At 38.1% G+C, this 23,755-nt stretch overlaps 1 protein-coding gene across 5 annotated transcripts in view; it reads right to left on the bottom strand.

The window, feature by feature from the left end:
- Positions 1-23,517, bottom strand: part of CLIP4 (CAP-Gly domain containing linker protein family member 4) — a gene marked incomplete at its 3' end in the record, with an annotated part of 62,924 nt that extends 39,407 nt beyond the window's left edge. For 2 of the 5 annotated variants that reach the window (XM_082642951.1, XM_082642955.1), the window contains exons 1-8: positions 23,343-23,517; positions 18,584-18,731; positions 10,941-11,080; positions 10,077-10,170; positions 8,824-8,985; positions 6,980-7,098; positions 3,739-3,975; positions 1,227-1,362 (exon numbers count right to left, since the gene is read on the bottom strand). In XM_082642951.1, coding sequence (XP_082499077.1) covers positions 1,227-1,362; positions 3,739-3,975; positions 6,980-7,098; positions 8,824-8,985; positions 10,077-10,170; positions 10,941-11,080; positions 18,584-18,716 — 1,021 coding nt within the window. In that variant the 5' untranslated portion in view covers positions 18,717-18,731; positions 23,343-23,517. Of the gene's footprint in view, positions 1-1,226; positions 1,363-3,738; positions 3,976-6,979; positions 7,099-8,823; positions 8,986-10,076; positions 10,171-10,940; positions 11,081-18,583; positions 18,732-22,873; positions 23,105-23,342 lie in introns of all 5 variants that reach the window. The other 3 variants (XM_082642954.1, XM_082642952.1, XM_082642953.1) reach the window with 3 other exon arrangements.
- Between the last annotated feature and the right edge of the window lie 238 nt (positions 23,518-23,755).

Below are 23,755 nucleotides of genomic sequence, written 5' to 3'. Positions count from 1 at the left end.
AATACATGTGCTACAATAGAACATTTTAGGTATTTTATTTCACCACAGTCAGAATAACATGAATTTAAACAGAAATTTTTACCCATCAAATTGGAAAAATTAAAGGAAATTGAGCCATAAAAAAATCACATTTTCAAACAATATTTAAAGATTTGAGGAAATTATAATAGGATGTCAGATAAAAATGCAGACTATTTAACTATACATAAACCAAATTTTGTGGAAAAAATAAACAGGAAATATATACAGGTGATTTTATTTTTTTCTCCTTTTTATGTTTTTTAAATCTAATGTAATGGACATTTTTTATAAACAAAAATTTTAATAACATACCCCAAAATGAGGCTCCATCTTAAGTGTATGACAAAAGGAAACTGGTGATTTTGATAAATTCATAACAGCTAGCAAATAGTTAACATTTTGGGGGTGCTTACTGGGAACCAAGCACTATTCTAGGTGCTTCATATATTTATCAACACATTTAATTCCCACATGAACTCTTACGGTATTGCTATCTTCATTCTACAGAAGAAAACTGAGGCACAAGAAGAGAAAGAAGGTCCCACAGCTGGTAGGTAGAGCAGCTGATTCACACCCAAGCAGTCAGGCTCCAAAGCCCATACTCTTCAACACTGTACCATACTGCCTTCCCTGTCGAGCTACAAGACGAAATACTGCGCAACCAGGGAAATTAATGTTCTGGGAAAGTACTTCACAACAAGGAAAAATATTCACAACACAGTAAGTGACAAAAGCAAACTGAAATCAATGTGTCAGGGTGTGTGTGTGTGTATGTGTGTGTTTGTGTGTGTGTGTGTGTGTGTGTGTACAAGAGAAACAGAGAATATAAAATAAAACAAACATTTGTCTGAAAAAGAAAGAATCATCCCAGCTCAGGAGCACAGTAATAAAGTTGCCCTCACTTGTTTTTCAATTTTTCAAGGTTTTCAACCTCTAGAGCTCTGTATTTCCTTGGTAATAAAGAATAAAGTCCCTCCTTCAGTCATGACACCACCATGAGCAGGATTTAGGAAGGTCTCCAGAGCTAGGTGCCCTCCTAGTAAGACACCCTCTCCCAAGCACAATATTGCTCACAGTAAGAAAAGGGCAGTTGCTTCATTTATTACATAAGTAACCAGAGAGAAAGTTTTATTTAAAAATAATAAAAGAGTAAAATTTTATTATTTTAAATTAATTCTCATTAAATTAGATAGTATCTAACTTACCATATTTGGGGGCACATTTAAAGTACTGGACTTTCCCAACACTTCCATTGTTTTTTCCTTCTGGTTCATCCAACTCAATGCCAGCCCACTGCCCACTTGCAAATTCAGTTGTTCCACAAAATCTTAATGTTCCAACCTAAAGAAAATATAAATCAGAGTAACTTTTGAGTACTACCAGTAATTCTAAGTTTCCCACTCTTGCAACTTTATCATGGAAGTCTTTCAAAAACATACTCTCAGGGCTTCCCTGGTGGCGCAGTGGTTGAGAGTCCGCCTGCCGGTGCAGGGGACACGGGTTCATGCCCCGGTCCGGGAAGATCCCACATGCCGTGGAGCGGCTGGGCCCGTGAGCCATGGCCGCTGAGCCCACGCGTCCAGAGCCTGTGCTCCGCAACGGGAAAGGCCACAACAGTAAGAGGCCTGCATACCGCAAAAAACAAAAACAAAACCAAAAACATTCTCTCAAAGTAGACTTCAGAAGAAGGAAAATATTACCAGGGATAAAAAGAGACATTAAATAATGATAAAAGAGTCAATGGACCAATAAGGCATACGAATCCTAAATGTATATGTACCTAACAACTGAGCTCCGAGACATATGAAGTGAAAACTGATAGAACTAAAAAGAGAAATAGACAAATCTACAATCACAGTGAGACTTCAACACATCTCTCTCCATAATCAACAGGCCAAGAAGGCAGAAAACCAGTAAGGATACAGAAAAACTGAAAACTGAAACCAGCTATAAGCCAGTTTGACCTGACATTTATAAAATATTCCATCCAAAACAGCAATACAGGACTTCCCTGGTGGCGCAGTGGTTGAGAATCTGCCTGCCAATGCAGGGGACATGGGTTCAAGCCCTGGTCCGGGAAGATCCCACATGCTGCAGAGCAACTAAGCCCGTGCACCACAACTACTGAGCCTGCGCTCTAGAACCCATGAGCCACAACTACTGAGCCCGTGTGCCACAACTACTGAAGCCCACACGCCCAGAGCCCATGCTCCACAACAAGAGAAGCCACTGCAATGAGAAGGCTGCACACCACAACGAAGAGTAGCCCCTGCTCGCCGCAACTAGAGAAAGCCCATGCACAACAACAAAGACCCAATGCAGCCAAAAATAAATAAATAAAATAAATAAATTTATTTTTAAAAAAAAGAGAAACAAAGAGAACTAAACACACAAACTCTATCTATACCTAGCACTCTATCCAAAAATTAACTCAGGATTAAATGTAAAACTAAATATAAAACCTAAAACTGTAAACATCTAGAAGAAAACATAGTAGAAAATTTCTGATATTCTAAACACAAAATCCATAAAATAAAATTTTGAAAAAATGAACTTCATGAGAATTTAAAACACCTGCTCTTTGAAAGACAGTCCTAAGAGAATGAAAAGACAAGCAATAGACTGAGGGTAAATATAAATGAAACAAGACTGGCGGTGAGGTGACAAAGGTAAACGCCGCCGACTGATATATGCATGTTCGTTATATGTTTCTACTTTTGTATAGCTTTAAATTACTCAAAATAAAAAGTAGTAAAATAAAACACAGAATAACTCTTCTAAAAGTCCATTCTCAGATGTAGGACAGGAATACTAAAGAAGCTGAATATTAATCCAAAGGGGGAAAAATGCTATGTGTTCATAATTTCTTGGTATTTTAGCTCCACAGATAGGACAACGGAAAACTAACAAATGTCCATGAATGTATTCTTGTGGAAGTTGGTAAATGTCATTCTCAGTGTAATAGTTTGTAGTTTACCTTCCTTTTTGAAGCAACTTTCTTAGTAAATCAAATGTTCAAATTTCAGTGTTTTATGAGAAAAGTGCATAACACTCCCCACAAACCCACCCAGGTATTTAGCCGTAGCTATGTTAGAAATTCCACAATTCCCAGTTGGCCCCAAAAAGAGAAAAACAGCTCCCCCATATAAGGTTTTTAAAAAGAGAGAAGGTCAACAAGTGAAAGCCACCTGGAAACTGAGGCTCTGGAGAAAGAGGTGTCCAGAGAATCTTCAGTCGGGTGGAGTTGGGAGTCCTCTTTCCCACATACATTTTCATTACCAGGTTGAAATCATATCTAAGATTTCCCTATTTGTGGGATCAAAAAGCCAAACACCCAGGAACAGTGAGGGTCACCTTTGCTCCATTTCTGGGCAGCAGTAGTTGTGGGAGAATCACTACTGAGGAGGGGTGCGAGCGGGGAGCTGCAAGGGAAAACCTGCAGGCTGGATGCCTCTAAATTCACTCAGCAGCTCCACTATGCTCCACTTTTCTCCCATTCAAATAAAGATGTCTTCGTTATTCAGTTTGAATAGTTTATATTCTTAAATTATGCTTTATAGTAACCGTGCATCTAAGTTTCACATTTTCCTTTAAGTATCCTTCTACCTACATATGGAACTTAAAAAAAGAAAAACTCCAAACCACACTGCACCCTTGGCACACAGGCCACATAATGACCTTGGACATCGCTTTAGAGACTGCAGCTATTGACTCTACCTTCTGTCTTGCAATAACGACACGATCCCCCAGCTTCAGGCCAAGTGACGTCAGCATCACCTTGCTAGTAACACGATCGTAACTTGGAAGCAAGGGCTTTGAGAGATCACATGACAGAGGCACCACATCGAGCAGCATCTGCTTGATTTCTTTAGCAGTTGCCGCGGCATCGGCCATTTCTAAGGGCATTTCGACTGGGTCTGGGACAACGTCAGCGGGGATCTGTCCTTTGTCATTCTACAAATAAAGAGAAGAGAAATTTTTCAGTTCATATCTGCTCAGAGCTCTACACGGTCATATAGAAGTATTTTTGGAAAAAGTAAGTTAAATTCATCTATCATTTATTTATTCAAAAATATTTACTAAACTCCTACCACCTGCCAGACACCATTCTAAGTGCTAAAGGCACACAGTGAAGAAAACAAAAGCCCCTCCCTCAAAAAACACACAGCCTGGTGAGAGGCAGACTATAATCACACACATAAAACGTATGGTGTATCAAAGGGTAAAAAGTGGCAGAGAGAACAAAGCAGGTAAGGGGGAGAGGGAACACGGGGACAGAGATGGCTATTCACACACAGGGGTCAGGGAGGGCCTCACTGCTGAGAGGCACTGGTGCAGAGGCCCAGGGAGGTGAGGGAACACACAGAAGCTCAGCTGGTGGGGACCGAGGTCCAGGCTCAGGGAAGAGCAGGAACTCAGGCAGTCAGTGGGAAGCGAGCCTGGCCGCACAGGCTGGAGAAGGCACATCTGGAGACAGAAGTCACGGACTGCCTGGCTTCCCAACCCCAGACCCGAGACTCCCTCCACTCCCCCAGAGCTGCCACCTTGGCTCTGTGACCTCGACCCATCCTGCCCACTCATGGAGTGATTCAGATTTTAAGAACAGAATCTATAGGTTTAATACTTCTAAAATCAGGGCTGGGATTTATCCTGCAGCAAGCAAAAATGGGCAGTCACAGGCCCACTAACATTTGCACAGTGTTTATATAAGCAAAATCCTATAATATAAATTATCTCATTTGGCTATCACAGCAAGAAAAAGCTTGTGAATAAAACAGATAAAAATTCCTACCTGTTAAGAGTTTGGACTGTAGCAGAAGAACCAACTAAACAAGTAAGATATCACTACCATTTCCAGTTTGCCAATTAGGAAAATTAGGAAAGGAGAGATGAACGACTCGCTCAGCATCATATCCATAATTACTGCAGAGATGACACTGCAGTCCATGTCCAGTACCCGCTGGACTCTCAGCCCTTCTGCTGCTCTGTGCTGTCCTACCCTCACACAAGTTCCCTTTCTTCTACGTTCCCTAATCAAAAACTCAGACTTCATCAGAAAGATTCCAGACTGTAATCTTTTCTTAATAAGATGAACCAAGATTCTTTTGCTCAGAAACCTTTTTCCCTTTCCTTCTCCTCTAATAATTATCTTCAAATGATCCATATGGATAAAAGAATGAGGCTTTTAGAGCACATTTAGTTTGCAAGTGCCTCACATGTTTTATTTTAAAATTCAAGTCAGTTTGGTCCTAAGTAAAAACATGGTAGGAAGACATATTATCAAATTTCTGGGACAGTGATGAACTATTTTGATCCCCGATTTCAAAGAAAAAGTACAAAATGTAATGAAAATACCTATAGTGCTAATCGTATTCTTGAGAAAAAGACAGAGGGGGAAAACTTTTTTTTAATCAACAAACCTGTCATGATAAGTTGTAAATAAGCTATATTTACAATGAATATTTACTTCAGATTTTTAAGTCCTCACCTTTCTAGAGTAAGTCACACACTTCTATCAATTCCTATATAAAATAAAACTTCTGTTTAAAAAATACTAAATAATAATAAAGTAACAATGATATCATGTTAACATAAGAAGGCTTGTTCATGATTAGTTACAGAATTCCATTTTCTTCTAAAGTAGTGGCTGTTAGGGTCTGATCCAAGGGCTACTGCTGACCCACGTGTTGACCGCTTTTTTTTTTAAGTATTAACCTCCAAAATTCGGTACTCTATTAATTGTTTGGGGCCTGAATTGGTAATTTACCTCAATGACACACTTCACTGCATCTTACTGGATTCAAAATATTCTCTCCACTAATAGGGTCTTGTCAACAGTTGTACTAGCAAAAGCAAACACGTATCACCTTCACACTCCAGCCAAACTGAATCACCATCTCCTAGCCTTTGTGCACGCTACCCGCTCTGCCTAACATGCCTTTCTCAGCTTCCTCCTGTACCTGGTTAATTCTTCACTACGTTTAAGCACTCACGTCACTTTGGCCAGGACACACCACAGTAAAAGTGACTGCTCTCTCGTCTGTCCTCCCCTCTAGACGATATTCTCTCTGAGGACAGAGACGTATTTATTGTTGTGTTCTCCCCGCGCCCAATAAACAAGAGGACCTGAAGGAAGGAGGGAGGGAAGGAGGAAGAAAGGGGTTGATTAAATAATTAATGGGATTAAACAGAAAGAAAAGTGGCAAAGAAGTAGGGAGGGAAGGGAAAACAGGAAGGCAGAGAGGGAGCGAGGAAAAGAGGAAGGGAAGAGGCTTTTCCTAACATTGCCCACCCCTGCCCCTTCAAGAGAAGGCACGGACCCAATTAAGAATCCCTGCCAGAGCAAGTCACTGCTATCAATGTAACAGAAAAGAACATTGAGAGCCACTTTTGTGAAGACAACAAAATACCAAATGATTTGAAGATTATGAAATTCAATCCTGTGTGTTAACTTTGTAAATGTATAACATTATCCTGAAAAAATAAATTTTTCCTTTAAGTCGATTTTAAAGGTTTACTGCACTGTTAAATATGCATTTTTTAAATTGTCTGAAATAAAACTTCTTTCCAAAAGAATTTAAAATATGATTTAATACAGAAATATAACTTTAATATATGCATTTTTATTTAACAGCTAAGGTTTTATAAATATACCAAAAGCTTAAATGAGAGATACTTTTAAACTCAAAGATGATACATTAAAGAGAATTTTACTTATCTGAATGAAAGTAAGGTTTATAGAGCTTATCAATATAAAAGGACTGAAATTCACTGCTATGCCTTAAATTTATTTGAGATAAAAGTTTATCACCATTACTCTTTACATGCAGCACAAAAATATAAATTATTTACCTATATAAGAGTTCTACAACCACATCCAGATTCAACTCTTTCCTGGGAGATAATGTTAGATGTTTTTATTCTTTTAATATTTTTCACTTTTAATTTAACCTCTTACCCTAAATGCAGGATTTGCTCCATGCTCCAATAAGCACTTCACAGTACCTGCACACAAGTTATATGCAGCAATATGCAGAGCTGTTCCAAAATTAAAGTCACTGCAAGTGGCATCCACATCTGCAATTAAACATCGCAAGTGTATTAACAAAATTTTCAAATTAAGCTAGTATAATGTAAAAGGAGACAGGTTGGGTTTATTTGGGGGAGGAGGGGTATTAGCTATTTATGAGACTTAAACCAACCCACTAAAAGGACGATTCTCACAATGGAACAAAATCTTCATATTACAATCTACTTAACTAATTCTTTTCTTAGTACAATAAAATTTCACTATCAAATGGACTGATATTATCATGGGTTTTCCAACCATCACAAACTAAACTATATTTTAAAGCAATTAATGGCAATAATTCATATTTGTAAAAGTAACTATCTTAACACACTCTCTCATTAAACCTCTTGCATATTTGCCATGACAACTATAATGTAGTAGGGTTTAGGTCAGGGACTAGCAAACTATGGCCATGGCCAAAACCAACTCACCATGTGTTTTTGTAAATAAAGTTTTATTAGAACACAGCCACATAGTCTCTGTGGCTACTTTCACACCACAACTGCAGAATCAAGTAGCTGCAACAGAGACCATGTGGTCCACAAAACCTAAAATATTTACTATCTGCCTCTTCACGGAAAAAAATAGTAGGTAAAACAATGGAGAATTCTCAAGACAGGAATAAATTAAAGAGTAATTAAACATATGCATCATGCTTACATACTGTATTCATTCACAATACTTTATTCAACAAATGAATTTGGACTTCACAATAAGAATGGGAATCTTGCAATTCTAAAAACATTTTAATAACTTTCAACAAATCATCACGATGCTATACAGGAAATACTCCAGATTTGGGGATCCCATTTTGACTGTTTTTTATAATATGGGTTTAATATACCTCTGGTTCTGCCAATCCTACCTTAATCTAACTACAGCTCCACCATCCCACACCCTACCTACAATTGTAAACAAACTAAGACATGCTCAGGACACTCTCCTGAGCTATTAAAGACACTGTACCATCAAGAGAGGCTTTCTTCCTAACATCATTCAAAAAGTGAAAAAGTAAAAAGGTAAAGAGGAGATGGACAATTATACAAAGCAGAGATTAGAAACAGACACTCTGGGAAATTTATCTATGCCATCCCTAAAACAAGTCTTCTACAAATGGAGAAAACACCGCATACAACTTTTAACTTAAAGTAATACTACTGCACTTGCCCTCATTTTTTTCTCAAAAGAAAACTGCCCCCCTGTGAGGACCCAGAGAGAATGTCTAAATACAGGAATGTGATTTAGACATTATGATGTTCAATTTTAGGATAGCATCATCAAGACAGGAACAAAAAAAAAATGAAAATCTATCCCTTAATGGAATCACAGAATTTCAGAACTGAATGCCACCTAAAATAAATATTCTTCATGATTTCAATGTTTAGCTCTGAAGGTTTTATTGCTCTATTTCTGGCTACACAAGTAAGACAAAAGAAGTATACATAGATTCAATTACACTTTACAAAATCCATGTTATACTAGGGGACTTGCAGAGATATAAAAGGCCAGAGAACACTTTATTTTGTTTCTCTTTGTACTAAGTCTTCTGTGAAAGGATAGTAACTAATCTTCAATAAAGAAAAGTTAAACTGTTTCTGAAAAATAAAATGGGATTGGAGGACACATGGAACAAGATAGATTAGAAGTAAAAGTATCTTTGAATTATAATTTTTATGCCACTAATAAAGTATTCAATTAATAACATCTAATGGTGATCTTACAGTACTTGCCTTTTGGTTTAGATGTCTTCAAAATCACTCTTATAAGTTCAGGGACATCAAAATAAGCAGCATAATGCAAAGCATTCATATTTGTCCAGCGACTCCGCAAACTAACATCTGCTCCCAGATCAATAAGTTGAGTTGCAAATTTTACAGCTGTATCAACATCACCTAGAGAAGGTTTTCTAAATTATTTTTCTTCAGTACAAATTCCAGTGGATGGCCATCTACTACCTCATCTAAAAAGCCAATGCAAACAGCGTACTGAATATACACTTACAACTCAAAAAATGTAACAAGGAATTTATTCTAGGAAAATAATCAAACCCAAGGGTATAGATAAACACTTGGCTGTAAAGATGTTCATCACAGCACTTTTTATTATGAATAAAATTTTGAAACAACCTAAAAGTACAATAATAAGACACTGGTTAAATAAATTATGAGACATCCATATAATGCAATACTACAGAGCCATTAAAACCAGGGCTACTCAGAGTGCACTCTGTGGACCACTGCCAGTCCCAAACTGTAATTCATACTTTTTATAACTCTTTTCTTTTTCCCTATGTAATCATTTCTTCTGAATAAATTAACTTAAATGTAATTTTATGCTTTTGAAAAATACTTGGGCTTGTATTTTATTTCTTTATCTCATTTTTCTATTACAAACTCATTTTTATTTTATTTTACAAAAGTATCAGTCCATGATGGATTGCAGAAAGAAAAAAAAGAGTCCTTCACTATCAAGTTTAAGAAGCACTGTATCAGACTATTGAAACAGGGAGAGATGTTCACAATATGTAATTAAGTAAGAGGCAGGTGTAAAAAATAGTAAAGAACAGGCGAATACCAATTTTGGAAACTATGCACATATGTATGTAGGAACAGACCTTAGACAGACCTAAAAACCAGGTCTGTAGGATTGGAATTGCCTGGAAAACAGAGCATGGATTGTCAAACCTTGACATAAACTCTCAAGAAGGTTCCAGGTGTTACCAGTTACTCTCACCTAGCAAACAGGCTGGCATGAAGCCTGTTCCAGAAAAGTTGGGAGGTACCAGGAGATTATAAAGACTCCCTTGAGAAAAGGGAGGAAAGGCAACAAGGTGTGTGGAAGACCTAACTGAATCCTCGCCTATTCAGGGAATATTATTATCATCAGCCAGGTGCCCTCCCAGGGACTCTGGTTGGCATAAACATAGTTATACAAGCACAAATACAGATGTCTTAAGCCATTAACAGATTCACCACACACTTACCAATACCATGAGCTCCAGATTTGCAAGTATAATGTAAAAGAGTCATATCTGTCAATCCATCTCTGTCATTCACGTTGCAACCTCTCTTAAGAATCTAAGGAAACCAAGGAAGATATTATTACAACATAAAGTCTACTGATTTCAAACCAATGCTGGGAAACCAAGTTAGTCTATCTTATTAAATTAGTTCTCAATAAAGTGAGTAGACAGAACTGGCTTCTCTTAAGGATAAATTTTAAGTCTGTACCCTACAACAATAATGCAAACTGAACTTGTCACCAGACGGAAGGAAATTCTTAAAGAGTATTCCAAAGTAATTTGGCACCCCAAATATGTTCCTTAACCTCTCAAAGGACAAGCAAATTTCCTTTCTAATGGGAGTAATGGTATTTTAAAAAGTATAAGCTCCCTCTTCTTACAACATGACAGTATGCTGGTCAAGGAACCCAGCATTATTCTTTTAACCCTCTTCCAAAAAATCAAATATTTTTAAAAATTATATTTAAGGCTAGATCTTTACCAAGCCACCCCAAAGTATAGATAAATGTGAGAGTAATCAAATCTCCTCATGAAAATATATTTTTAAATTTACAAAATCAACTTGTACAAAGAAAGAAGGCTCCCTCTGCTCCCACCAGGAGTCAGATGTCAGAACTCCAGATGCAAGGGAGTGAGGAGCATGAGGGAATAACAGAAAGAACGTACAGGGCTAACTCACTGCTCCATGAAAACCTATGAAGAACAAGCATCAGCATCTTTAAAAGGTTCCCCCTTTATCACCACCTTTCCATTCAGATGGGGGGAAAAATCTATACAATTAACAATCCTAACAATACAAGACTTAACAACGTAAGAATGCCTTACCTCATTTCCAATAACATCAATGTTTTGCTGGACCTGAGGAACCCACTGTCTTAAAATGGCAAATAATTCTGATACAGAAGTTTTGGGATCGAAGAGAATTTCCTGGCATGATGTATCATTAGGATCAAAGAAAGAAAACTCTGAAATTTAAAAGGTGTAAGTTAAATTTATTAAAATTTCAAAATAAATATATTGAAAATAATAAACAAGACCAGGACTCAAATGATACAAATATTTTTAGGTGCAGAAAAAGTAGATTTACCTTAAGCAATTCTCAAAACCAAAGTCAGGATCAACAAAAATTATGAGGCATTTCTGAACTACTATGAGAATGAGATTTCCATGCATCATACTACATCTTATCACAAATGAAACAAAAATCTGAGCGTACTGATTTTAAACGCTGAACTTTCCAAGAACTTCTTCTAAAGCACAGAAAATCTGTCAAATTTTATAGGTATTTTCACCTCTCAAAACGTAAACATGTCATGAACAGTAGATCCACATCCATGATTAAAACATACATAATAGAAATACGCCAAAATCTCAACAGTGTACTAGAACAATGTGTAATTTTAAGTATTCTTTTTACTTCTCTGTTTTCCTTATTTTCTATAATAAACAGGCATTACTTTGAAGCCTTGCAACAGAGTGATTGGGTTATTTTGGAGTATGTATTAGTAAAGACATGGAATACTAGACACAATTGAACATGATTTTAAAATCTTTTAAAACTTCCTTAAGATTCAGAGAGAACAGATCATCCTATGGCTAGAGAATAAAAGAGAATAGAAGAAAATCAGATTCTACTATCTTGAACAATCTATAAGAAGGTAGGGAATCTAAAAAACCAGAAGCATCTAAAGAAGAGAAGCAATATTTGCTGAGTGCTTACGATTTACCAAACACCTTACAAATCTTCCCAGGCACCTGACCTGACAGGTATTATTATTCTCATTTTGCAGATAAGGAAACCAAAGCTCAGACTAAATAATACTTGCTCAAACTCACACAGCTAGTAAGTGGCAGATGTGGGGTAGAAAATCAGGTCTGCCTCCAAAGTCTATCTTCTTTCCTCTATTATGCTGTCTCCCCAAGAGAATTCACTATTGAATTCAGATTTTAACAGCATACGTGAGTAGCAGGATTTGTGTGGGGTTTTTATTTTCTTGTGTTTTTATTTATTTTCCAAAATTATACTATGTACACACAGCTCTTACTTTTAGAATCAGGGTAACTGAACGATGGAAGGAGAAGCACAAAACCAAGGACGTGTATAAAAGTAGAGCAGTCCATCAGAAGAGGATCAGAAAGACTAAAGCTAAGAGCATATGCTATTCAAAATCTCAGAGAACAAAATGGTCCTCTACAAACAGAAGAGTCAGAAGAGAATCAGTATGCAACACAGACACCAATTTCTCAAAGATTTGGGTGTATTTCCTATAAATAGCAGTTTACTGGAATTTTTTTTGGTCTAATTGATTCAACCATTCAATAAATATTTATGGATCAGTGACTTTTCTAGGCATTGGGCATTTCTAGTAGAGAAATTCCTAAATATATACCTAAACAGACTCTTCTGCATGTGTCTACAGGAGACATGTACAGGAATGCTTATTCTAGCATTGGTTATAATAGCAAAATAACTGGGAAACTGAAACATCTCTCCATAGAGGATGTATAGAAAGTGGTATATCCATAGGATGGATTCGATGCTTTCTTACAACTAAATAAATGAATTCGATATCTACATTATGAATTGATAAGGATAGGTCTCAAAAAACATACTGATCAATAAAATAAGTTGAAGAATAATATACAACATCTATCATTTCCATAAAATTACAAATGCACAAAATAATCCTATATACTGTTTATGGATGCTCATATATGTAGTAAATGTATAATTAAATGGTCTGCAATATTCACACTAAATATAAGATGGTGGTTGCCTCTGGGGAGCAAGGAAAATGGAACCAGAAAGGAAAATGGAGGGAATTTCAACTTTAAGGTTTTAATTCTTATAATTGAGAAACAGGAGCTAAAGGAAATAAGATACTATGCTAATAATTATTCTTTCTGATGATGTTTATGTGTGACACATGTTTGCTATCACTATATTTTCTGCATTTTTAAATGACTTCCCATTTTTAAAAAATGAAACACAATGGAAAAGGAACATAATAACAATAAAAGTGCCAATAAATATGTAAGGCTTATTTAAAGAAAATTGAAGTGGTGGGTGACTTAAATGGAGAGACACATCATGTTCCTGAACTGGAAGATAAAATATTTAAGGCTGTCAATTTTCCCAACAACAATTATTTAAAATAATTTCAATTCTAATCAATCAAAATTTCACCAAGATTTATTTGTGGGAGGAGACAGACAAAATTATTCTACTGCTCATCTGTGCCAGAGCTTCTCAAACATTAACGTAGATAGGAATCACCTAGGGATCTTGTTACGATGTAGATTCCAATCCAGTAAGTCTCAGGTTGGGGCAGGGACTGCATTCTAACAAGCTCCCAGTGATGCCAATGCTACTAGACTAAGTACCACGTGATGAGAAGCAAATATCTAGACAGTAAATGTAAGAGAAATAAGCAAGAACATTTTAACTAAGAAGAATAATGATCAGAGTAGGGGGTAGGGGACACTAGCCCAATAAATACTAAAGCATATAATAATGCTTCTGTAATTATATACTGAGATAATGACAAACAGCAGACAGCTCATTTAAATACTAATGATAAGATGTTATAAAGTCTCTAATAGGTGCCAGGGACTGTTCTATGCACTTTACATATATTACCTAATTTAATCTTCATGACAGCCATATGAGGTAGGTACTTTTTTTTTTTTTGAGGTAGGTACTATTATTGTTCTCATTTTATCAAAGAAGAAACAAAGGAATAGAGAAAGTAAGCCATTTGCCCAAGATCACACAACTGTTAAGTGGTTGAGTCAGGATTGACCTATAATCCAAACTCACCTATAATCTTAAACTCTATGCTATACTACATTTTAACAAATCTAACTACACCCAAATTTTAAGCTTCCACACAGCAAAAAAAAAAAAAGTTTTAATCAAAAGAAAGGAGGTGAAGGGTAGATGGGGAGGATACCCCACCAAGTCGAGATATAATAACAGGGACCATATTTGTTCTTATTTCTGAAACAACCAAAAAACAACAACAACAAAGGAAAGAGATGAAATGAGGTTTCCAAGACACTGGACATCAGTTAATGAAAGACACAATCCCTAAGAGACAGGATACAAACAAGTGAGTCTTACAACTGCCCCCATGTCTCTGCTCTGGGACTTTCCAGATTTCAGCATGGAGAGAGGGAAACCAAGAAAAAGCCCAGCAGACTCCCTGAGTTGCGGAGACAAAGCTGAGAGCCCAAGGAAATAAGGCAGCTAGAGTTCACAGGGCAGTGTATCAGACAGGAGAGAGATGCAAAGCAAGAGAACCCCAAAGATCTGAAGAGAGTCTCCCTTGAGTATTAATATATGCTTCTGGGCTTCCCTGGTGGCGCAGTGGTTGGGAGTCCGCCTGCCGATGCAGGGGACCCGGGTTCGTGCCCCGGCCCGGGAAGATCCCACATGCCGCGGAGCGGCTGGGCCTGTGAGCCATGGCCGCTGAACCTGCGCGTCCGGAGCCTGTGCTCCGCGACGGGAGAGGCCACAACAGTGAGAGGCCCGCGTACCGCAAAAAAATATATATATATATATATGCTTCTGAGGAAAAACCTGAGGTAAGGGAAAGGACCATCCAAAAGAATTAGAGGGATTAGTGCCCAGTGATCATACGGAGACTAGAACTGTGCTTGTTCCCGCTAAAAAGAGTGAGAAAAAAATTCATTGGCTTTGGGTAGAGTACTCAGTAGTGAGGAGTAATTAGCCCCAGATTAGCATTGCTCCAGAACCACCTAACAAATCATAAAGGCAAGATCTGAAAAGGTCAAACAATTTCCAAGTAATTTAACTGCATCCCCGAACAAAGTTCAAGAATATTTACAGAAACAGAAAAATATCCAGCACCCAACAGGTAAAATTCACAATGTCTGGCATCCAATCAAAGACTACCAGGCCTGCAAAGGGAAAAACATGACCCATCATCAGGGGAATAGTCGATCAAAACAGATCTAGAGTTGACACAAATATTATAATTAACAGAAAAGGACATTAAAACAGCCATTATAACTGTATTCCAAATGTTCAAAAGGTTAAACAGACCCAAGTCAAACTTTAGTGATGAAAACTACATCTGAGATGAAACTACACTGGATGATATCATCAGCGGATTAGACATTGCAGAAGAAATGATTAATGAACCTGAAGACAGAGCAATAGAAACTACCCAAAATGAAATACAAAGAGAAAAAGAGTTTTTAAAATATGAAAAAAAGGCATCAGTGAGCTGTGGGAAAACTTCAAGGGGTCTAATATTTGTGTAACTGGAGTGTCTGAAAAGGAGGAGGGGCAGAAAAAGTATTGGAAGAAATAATTATCCAAACTTGATGAAAATTGAAACCTACAGACCCAAGAAGCTTAACAGTCCCCAAGCATAAGAACATAAAGAAAATTACACCAGGACACATCACAGTAAAATTACTCAAAACCTATGATAAACAGAAAATCTTAAAAGCAGCCAGGAAACAAGATCATTACCTACAGAGAAACAAAAATGACAGCAGATTCCCCATCAAGACAAGGGGGAACACAGTGAAGCAACATCTTTAAGCACTGAAAGAAAAAACTATCAACCTAGAATTCTATACCTAACAAACATATTTTTCAAAAGAGACGATGACATAAAGATGTTTTCAGACATATAAAAGCTGAAAGGATCCCCCACCAGCAGATCTGCACTTCAAGAAACGAAAGTTAAAGGAAGCCCTTCAGGCAGAAGGAATGTGGTATCAGATGAAAATCTGGTCTGCACAAAGGAATGAATAACACTAGAAATGGTAACTATGTGGGTAAATAAGATTTATTATTATTATTATTGCTTAATTCTCTTTAAGAGATAACGTCACTGTTTATGTAAAAATAATAACAATACACTTGGGGATTTTTAATACATGTAATGTGTGTTCTGTGTAAACTGACTCTGAAGGCTTTGTTCAAAGCTAAAGAGTCCAAAAATCTTTGTAGTCTTGCAGGGTAACCACCTGAGGGTCAACACTGAGCTGAATGTCTAAGCTCTGGTTTGTGTGGGTTGGTTTCTTTTTCTTTGTTTCTTGATTTTAATCTCAGTCTCAGTCTCACGTTCAATGGCTCCCATTACATTTAGGATAAAATACAAATTCCCTACCAAGGCTTAAATGATCCTGCCTGGTCTGGCCCCTGCCTTCCTCTCCAACTTCATCTCCTGCCATCCTGCCCTTCAACCACTTTGCTTCTCAGCCACTAAGGCCTTCCATTATTTCTTAGGATACACCAAAGTTTTTTCCCCAACTCTGTGCCTTTGATTTTCTATCCTTCTGCCTGGAACACTTCTCTCCAGGCTCTTCTCTCAACCAGCTGCTTCTGATTCTCCAGATGACCAGCCCATCTAAAACAGCCTCTCTGCTCCATTATCCTCTACCAGAGCACCCTGTTTCTTTTCTCCACAGAATTCATTATAATCTATAATATTTATGATTTGTTTCTTCATTTGTTTGCTTATTGTCTGTTTTCCCTCCTAGAATGTCAGTCTTGGTCACTGTGCTATCCCCAGCATCTAGGACAGTACCTAGCACATAACAGGCCTTCAACAAATACTTACTCAATAAATACAACCCTGGATGCTACATTTTAAGGGGACACTGACTACAGCATACTAAGAAGAAAACAACTAGAGTGAAAAGGGTCTAGAAATCCTGACAATGAGACTGGTGAAGGAACCAGAAATGTGTAGTCTAAAGAAGTACAGACGAATTTAAATGTCCAAATTATCTTCAAATATTTGAAGGTCATCATATAAAGAAGTGTTTGTTCTACATATCAAACCAGTTAGCCAAAGTTTCAAGGAGACATACTTTGAGTCCATATACAAAAACAATTTTATCACAACTAAAATTTTAACAATGAAATGGACTATTTCATTAGTTTCCCACTATTGACAATATGCAAGTAGCTGAATGGTTATCTATCAGAGAACCTGAAAACATAATTTCTATACTGGGAAATGAGTAGGGAAAGCTGAACTATAGGTCCATTCAGATTCTAAGAATCTATCGTTCTAAGAATACAGGCAATTTTTAATTTCACTTATACAAAGGGAACAATATCCATTATCACCTTTCATTCAATGTATTTATTCAACAAACACTGCACAACTAATATCAGCAAATGACTACATTAGCCCAATGAGATAAACAAAAACAAAACATGATTCTCCTCCATCCAAAGAGCTATAGTCCGGGAAAGGAAATAAGACAGTTACGACTCAAGACAGAATGAGATAAGTGCCCTAAGCAAGGTACAAAGTGCTTTTCAAGGTTTTTCCTGCATAACTGATTTTGTTATATCTGAAAATCCATATCCAGTCAATTTTTGTAAAGACTGCAAATAACTCCCAAGATCTACTAGGCACAAGTTTTATGTAACACCTTTGATGACTGAAAGGCAAGCTGCTATAGAATCTGAGCACATAAAACAGCATACCTGGAGATGAGTAGTTATTAGAATGGATATGACTAAAAAGACAAATTCACAATCCAATCATTTTATATTCACTAATATTTAAAATTGCATTATCTCTACCTCCAAAGCAATTTGAAATGGTGGCCCAATATTTTACTTGAAAAACTCTAACTAAATTAGAAATGTAACATATCCATCAAGCTTACCTCCTGGTTTTCTTTTATTCCTTTATCAACTACCTGATAAAATAGGGTCCTGGGGAAATAAGTCTAAATAGATTAAAAACTAGAATACTCCTAAATTTACATTTTACAAAGAACATTTAAATGAACCAATTTAAATATGAATCGATCTCACGGCCACATTCCAGGGAAAGGTCTCACCCTCTCTAAGTACAGGGCTTTTATTGTTTTGTTTTACTATACTTTATTTGTGTATACACTGATAATTACAATGGGAGACAACTGAAACAGGATCCAAATTAGGCTTGCTTGTGTATTAAAACACATCACTTGTTGTTACATTGTCACCCAAGTTTGGATCACTTCAGAAGTGATGATTTGGTTTGTTAATTGGAATCCCAGTATTGCAGAGACAACAGGACCCTTAAAGATGGCTAGTGCACAATGCTTTTACGTCTTTTTTTTCTTTTGCGGTACATGGCTTTTTAAGCAAGTCAATATATTTAACCAAAATAAATACATCAACAGCAGAAGAATGCTAGATGTCTAAGCACCACTGTATTCTAAAAATAAAATCCGCTGAATCCACCCTGGTGCTTAATATGAACGTTTTTACATAATAAAAATACTGACAGCAGAAATAAAGCATTTAGCTTAAGAGGCAGAAAAAGCAATATGCAATTGTTATTTTTGAAAAAGGAAAATTTAGCAATTTTACGAAAACCACAACAAATGGTTTCAGGAAAAATTAGGAGTACAAAAATGGTGTAAGACGCAAGTCAAGTCACCAGTTCACAGAAAATAAACACAGCAACTTAACGTACCACAGTCTGAAGGCATTGGTGCTGCAGAAATGGAAAAGATAACTGGTGTATCAGAACCTTGAAATAAAAATGGGTATCTTCCAATCAACGAACTTCCTTCTAATGGAAAATCCGGAAGGTCCTCTATGGTCATCTTCTAGAAAGCCACCTTTAATGAAAGGGGTGGGGGGAAGCATATCTATTATATTTGTATGCAACTTAGAATAATTGCCTTCAGTCACAAAAAGCCTATTTTTTTTAATATCTAATCTATTGACATTTTTAACTTCAACCTTCAAAAGTCTATTTTAGAGAAAAAGGGGAAAAAACTTCCTTTTAGCGAACTGTTGTTAAAGAATATACATTGCTTAACACTGTCTCTCAGGGTCAACAGCATACGTAATCTTTTTAGGCAAAGCTCGGGAGTAATAAAAAACTACTACTATGTATTTCCTAATAATAGGTGAAAACATTTTTTAAACGCTGAGCTACTCTAAGTGGGTGATGTTCTCTTTACTCGCAGTAACAAACGAGATGGTATCCCTGGCAGGTGCATCTCTAACTTCTCACAGGATCTGACACAGGTTCTATCATCTGTCATCCAGTAGCTCATGCCATGTGCTCATCACATGAAAAAAATCTAGTTTAAAATGTTCTCATTATTTTCCAACATCCCAGAAAACTTTACTGAAAATTGACCATATTACTTGTACAAATCTAAATCTAGGAGCTTACCGACATGGTTTCACTTAACAATGTAGAGGATCTGTTTAGTTCATCCCAGCAGAAGATGGAAGGCCATGCCTTTTAAACCACATCACTTATACTACCTCTCTTTTCCAGGAAGCATGAGCACTCAGAATAAATATGCTCTAAATTAGACAGCTGCTGCACCCCAGCACACATATCAGAGATGACACAGAATGCAGAGAAAAATGTTAGTAAAACTGAACTATGAAGCTAAAAACCTTCCAGTTTCTTTTGCACCAAATCTTTGAAGTCTGAAATATTATGAATCTCTATATCTGTTCAAAATATAAGCAGAAAACGACATTACAAAACTAAATAAAGGTGATTTTAGATTATTTCAGTAGAAAGAATAGAATAAAGATGGTTAACAGATAGCTAACTCTAGCAGATAATGCCATGCTAGATATTACTCAATGTGTGCTCTGTCATACTTGGTAAACCAACTCTATGTCTATCACCTTTACCTATCATGCCTACCTACCATCACCACCCTGCTCCAAAGAAACAGTCACCTTTCTGAACTAAGAGGTTTGTTTCCAATTAGATTCATATGTTTTCTGAATACCAGCAGAAACTGGTAAAGAATAAGGCAATTTCTTTTTTCTCATAAGGTACATGTTTACATGGACATGGATATCATATATCAAATAACTTAATCCAGTGTTACTATGTTAAAGGTATTCAAGGTTTCTTGGATGCTAAAATTACTCGCCACCCAATACTTTGAATCATTTTGACATTAACCTGGCCACATAAATAGGAAAAATTGTTGCCATACAGCATGGTGAACTTCCTCAAATACTAACAATTTCAAAAAGTAGCGCCTACCACAAAGACAGCCCTCCTTCAATACTATAGCTTCTCAGTATTCAAAGTCAGTCAGGATTTCTACTTGTTGGCTTCTACAAATTACGTACCTGGCAGTAAATTTGAGCAAAATAGTCTATGCCGGGTATGAAGCATCCTTTAAAGTCAAGGACCAGAAATAAAATTTAATAAATATTAATATGTACAAGGCACTACACTATTCTAGATGTTTCAGAGACTACAAAAATGAGTAACAGATGGTCCATGCTTGTTAGGTAGCTTACGATCTACTAGGGTGAATAAAATAGTACTAATAACTATAGATGATAAAACTGAGTAAAATATGTTCCATAACCTAAGTACAAGGAACATTTGTTACGGGAGTTCCTGAGAATCAGAAATGGTGCAGTGAAAAAAAGCATCACTCAGATGAGTCTTGAAAGATGAGTAGGCAGAAATAGGGGCATAAATTTAAAAGGGGAGCCCATTAAAGGAATAGCAGGCTGGAACGTGGGCAAATCTAGTAAGAGGTAAGGCTGTCGTGGTTTTTTAAGACTCTCCTCAGTAATGCTTTATATACCTGATCAAACACCAAACCACTTAATTCCATGAGCACTGGAAATGGTTGATTTTTTAAAAGGAGCCTGTCCTGATTCAAGCTGTTTTAAGAAGGTTAATCTGACTACAATCACACTTTGGGACTCAGCCATGTTTTTAATTCTCCAGCAAAATGACTAAGTGGTTTTCTTTCTGAGGTGGTTAAGAGGAAGCCACCTTTCAGTATATGTGCTGCCGAAGCGAGCACAGAGGAAGCCACCTTTCAAAACCTCCCTTTCAAAGAGTGGGGTTTCCCATTCAAAACTCTTTTAAAGTGATCTTCAGAGTGTACCTTTCATTTTTTTGTAGACTTGAGATCCTTAAAGATAGGAACTGTATCTTACACAACTATCACTTGCCACAGGAGCTAGATTAGTGTTTTATACACATTTAATAAATATTCAAATCCTAGATTTGACGTGGAAAGATGATTCATTCAACAAGATGTAATCAACTTCACTTTACATATTAGATATTTCAAACCCATAGGAGCTACTATATTACCTGAACAATGCAGTGAATATTCTTCATATTTTGTGTCTGCATTGCATTTTCCCCTGGTCCCATTCCCTTTCTTTCACATGAAAAGCCCAACATTCTACCTTTTGTCCCACTTAAGAAAGCTATACACCTCCACAAACTTCTGTATAGTTTTAGTTTAGAATCCTTTCCTAAAAGCGATTTCTGGATCTAAGGATCTGGAAATCTTGGTCAAACCTAGAGATGTGCTTAGCTGGATTGAGTATATACTTTCATTTCAAATCCTACTATGGTTAATTGGTGAGAATGGATTATGTAAAGTAATCCAAGATTAAAAGTTGGCCCCAATTAACTGTGTACGTAACAGATGCAATAACAAGAATCAACTTCCCCAAAGTTTGATTTACATATGAATCCCATCACCCCGAATCAGCTCTGAGTAAATGCAACTTGTAACATGGCTCTAATATTTTGTATTTTTTTTCAGAGATACCTGGTCAATGCCCTAACATTAACATAAGTGCTAAAAACATAAGTGCTAACATAAGTGCTCAAAAGCCACATGTGTCTAGTGGCTACCATATTGAACACTGAAGAAAGAACACTCCCCTCATCACAGAAAGTTCTACTGAATCAAACTCTAGACAAGAAAACAATATACAAATGCCTGAAACAACAAGGAACAAAGGCTAACAACCTAAGCAAGCCCATGGTAGCATACTTAATTATACGTAATTAACAAGAGAACAGTAAGCCTAAAAGTAACCAGATGTTCGCAGATTTACACTGGGATAAAGTGTTAAGTTGATTCTGTAACATGAAAATCACTAGTATGTTTCAAAATTAGAGTTGTTATAAGCCACAAAAGATATCATATATTTTTCTAAAAGCCTTGCTGATAGGGCTGTTTCTAGTAAATCTGAAACGTCTGAAATAAATCCTGCAAAATACTATACCATGTGCCAAATCTTCTATAAAACAAATAAACGTATTCATTCTATTTCAAGATTCAATCTTACAGCCCAGGTAGTCCATATCAAACGACAGTATTTCAAAATGCATATTTATATTAGCAAAATAGGATGGAACCAGGATGGCTTTGCCTCATAAAAATGCAGAAAGCTAGACTCCTGCCAATTTCAATTATCTGCTTTCTCTGCACAGTTGCTACATGTCCCGCACCACGTGATCTTCTGTCATTTAGATGACTTTAATTCGCGCAGAAGATAACATAAATGACAAACGTCAATGTGAAAGTGAAATACAATTAAAGTGTTTGGCGGATGTTTCAAAGGCGGGTGTTTCTTCATTGAAATATTTAAAGGGCACCAATTTATACTATGACATTGCTACAATGTCAAGCACAGTCTAGCTGGGAACTTACAGCAAGTTATCATCCCATGAGAATATCCTCCTCTGATACATATCAAAACATTGTCTCAGAGTTTAAATCCAAATTGCCTACATAGTCTCTAGATTAATGAACAACCGACATCTAATTCAAAAGAAAGCTGACATTATAAACCCATCAATTTAACCCACAAGGATGAGGCGTCTCTGTTTAGCAGTCTCAGCGCAAGTGTTTTCCCTAACTTCCCTTCCCATGATTTAGAATTAAGGAATCTCGGGGTAGCAAACGACTGGAAGCAGTCATTTGTCTTAGCTTTGAATTCTCACCAGCAAAAGGTTTCTCAAACAGCTTAATAAGCAAGGGGAGGCATGAGAGATGTGAAGAGGCCCCTTTCAGGAAAACCACGAAAGGCTGGGTACAGCACGCTGCCCATCGCTGCGGGCGAGAGGCTCTCCCAAGGGCGTCGGGGCGGTCAAAGCTGGAGCTGCGGAGCGGGGGCCGGAACTCAGTTCCGCCGTGGGGTCCAGCCCGTCCCACACACCTGGCAGCATCTCATCCTAAAGTTAAACCGGCGGTGAGGAACGGAAACCAGAAACCCGGCTCCCCGCCTGTGGGCCGTTCCAACCCCGCCCTCGCCCCAGGGAGGCCTCCAGAAGCCGGCGACTCCGGCGCCCACTGCAGGCGACCGCGGGGCTCCCAGCGCCTCCGCGCCGCCCTCCCCGAACCGCCAACCGTCCCTCGAGCACCCGGGCCCCCGCCCGCCGGACCCGGAGCCCCCGCGCCCTCCCGCCCCACCTGCCTCCTCCGGTCCTCTCCGGGCGGGGAACGCAGGGGCGCGGAGAGAAGGCTAAGAGGCGCGCTTCTCCGCCCCACACCGGTCTCCGGTAGCCAGCCGCGAGGCCTCCAGCCGCGCCACGCTGCGCAGCGCAGCTCCGCGACCTCGTTTGGCCCCTCCCGCCTGCCGCCTCCGCGCCGCGCGCGCCGGAGCCGGGCCCCACGCGGGGTCGGCGCGCGCGCGCGCAGTGCAGGCGCCCCGGCGGCGCGCAGGCTCCGGCCCAGGCCCGCGCACGCGCCGGGGAGGGGAGACAGGCGGGGAGCGCGCGCCTGAGCTCGCGCCTCCTGCCTTTACCCCCGCAGCCCGTCCGCAGAGCGAAGGTTGAGGCTCGTGGTTAGGAAGGTCTGGTGGGCTTCGGGCGTCAGCCCTGCGA

This window comes from Mesoplodon mirus (genome assembly GCF_964341445.2).
Source record: "Mesoplodon mirus genome assembly, chromosome: 14".
NCBI classification, from domain to species: Eukaryota; Metazoa; Chordata; class Mammalia; order Artiodactyla; family Ziphiidae; genus Mesoplodon; species Mesoplodon mirus.
This window is presented reverse-complemented; position numbering and strand designations above follow the sequence as displayed.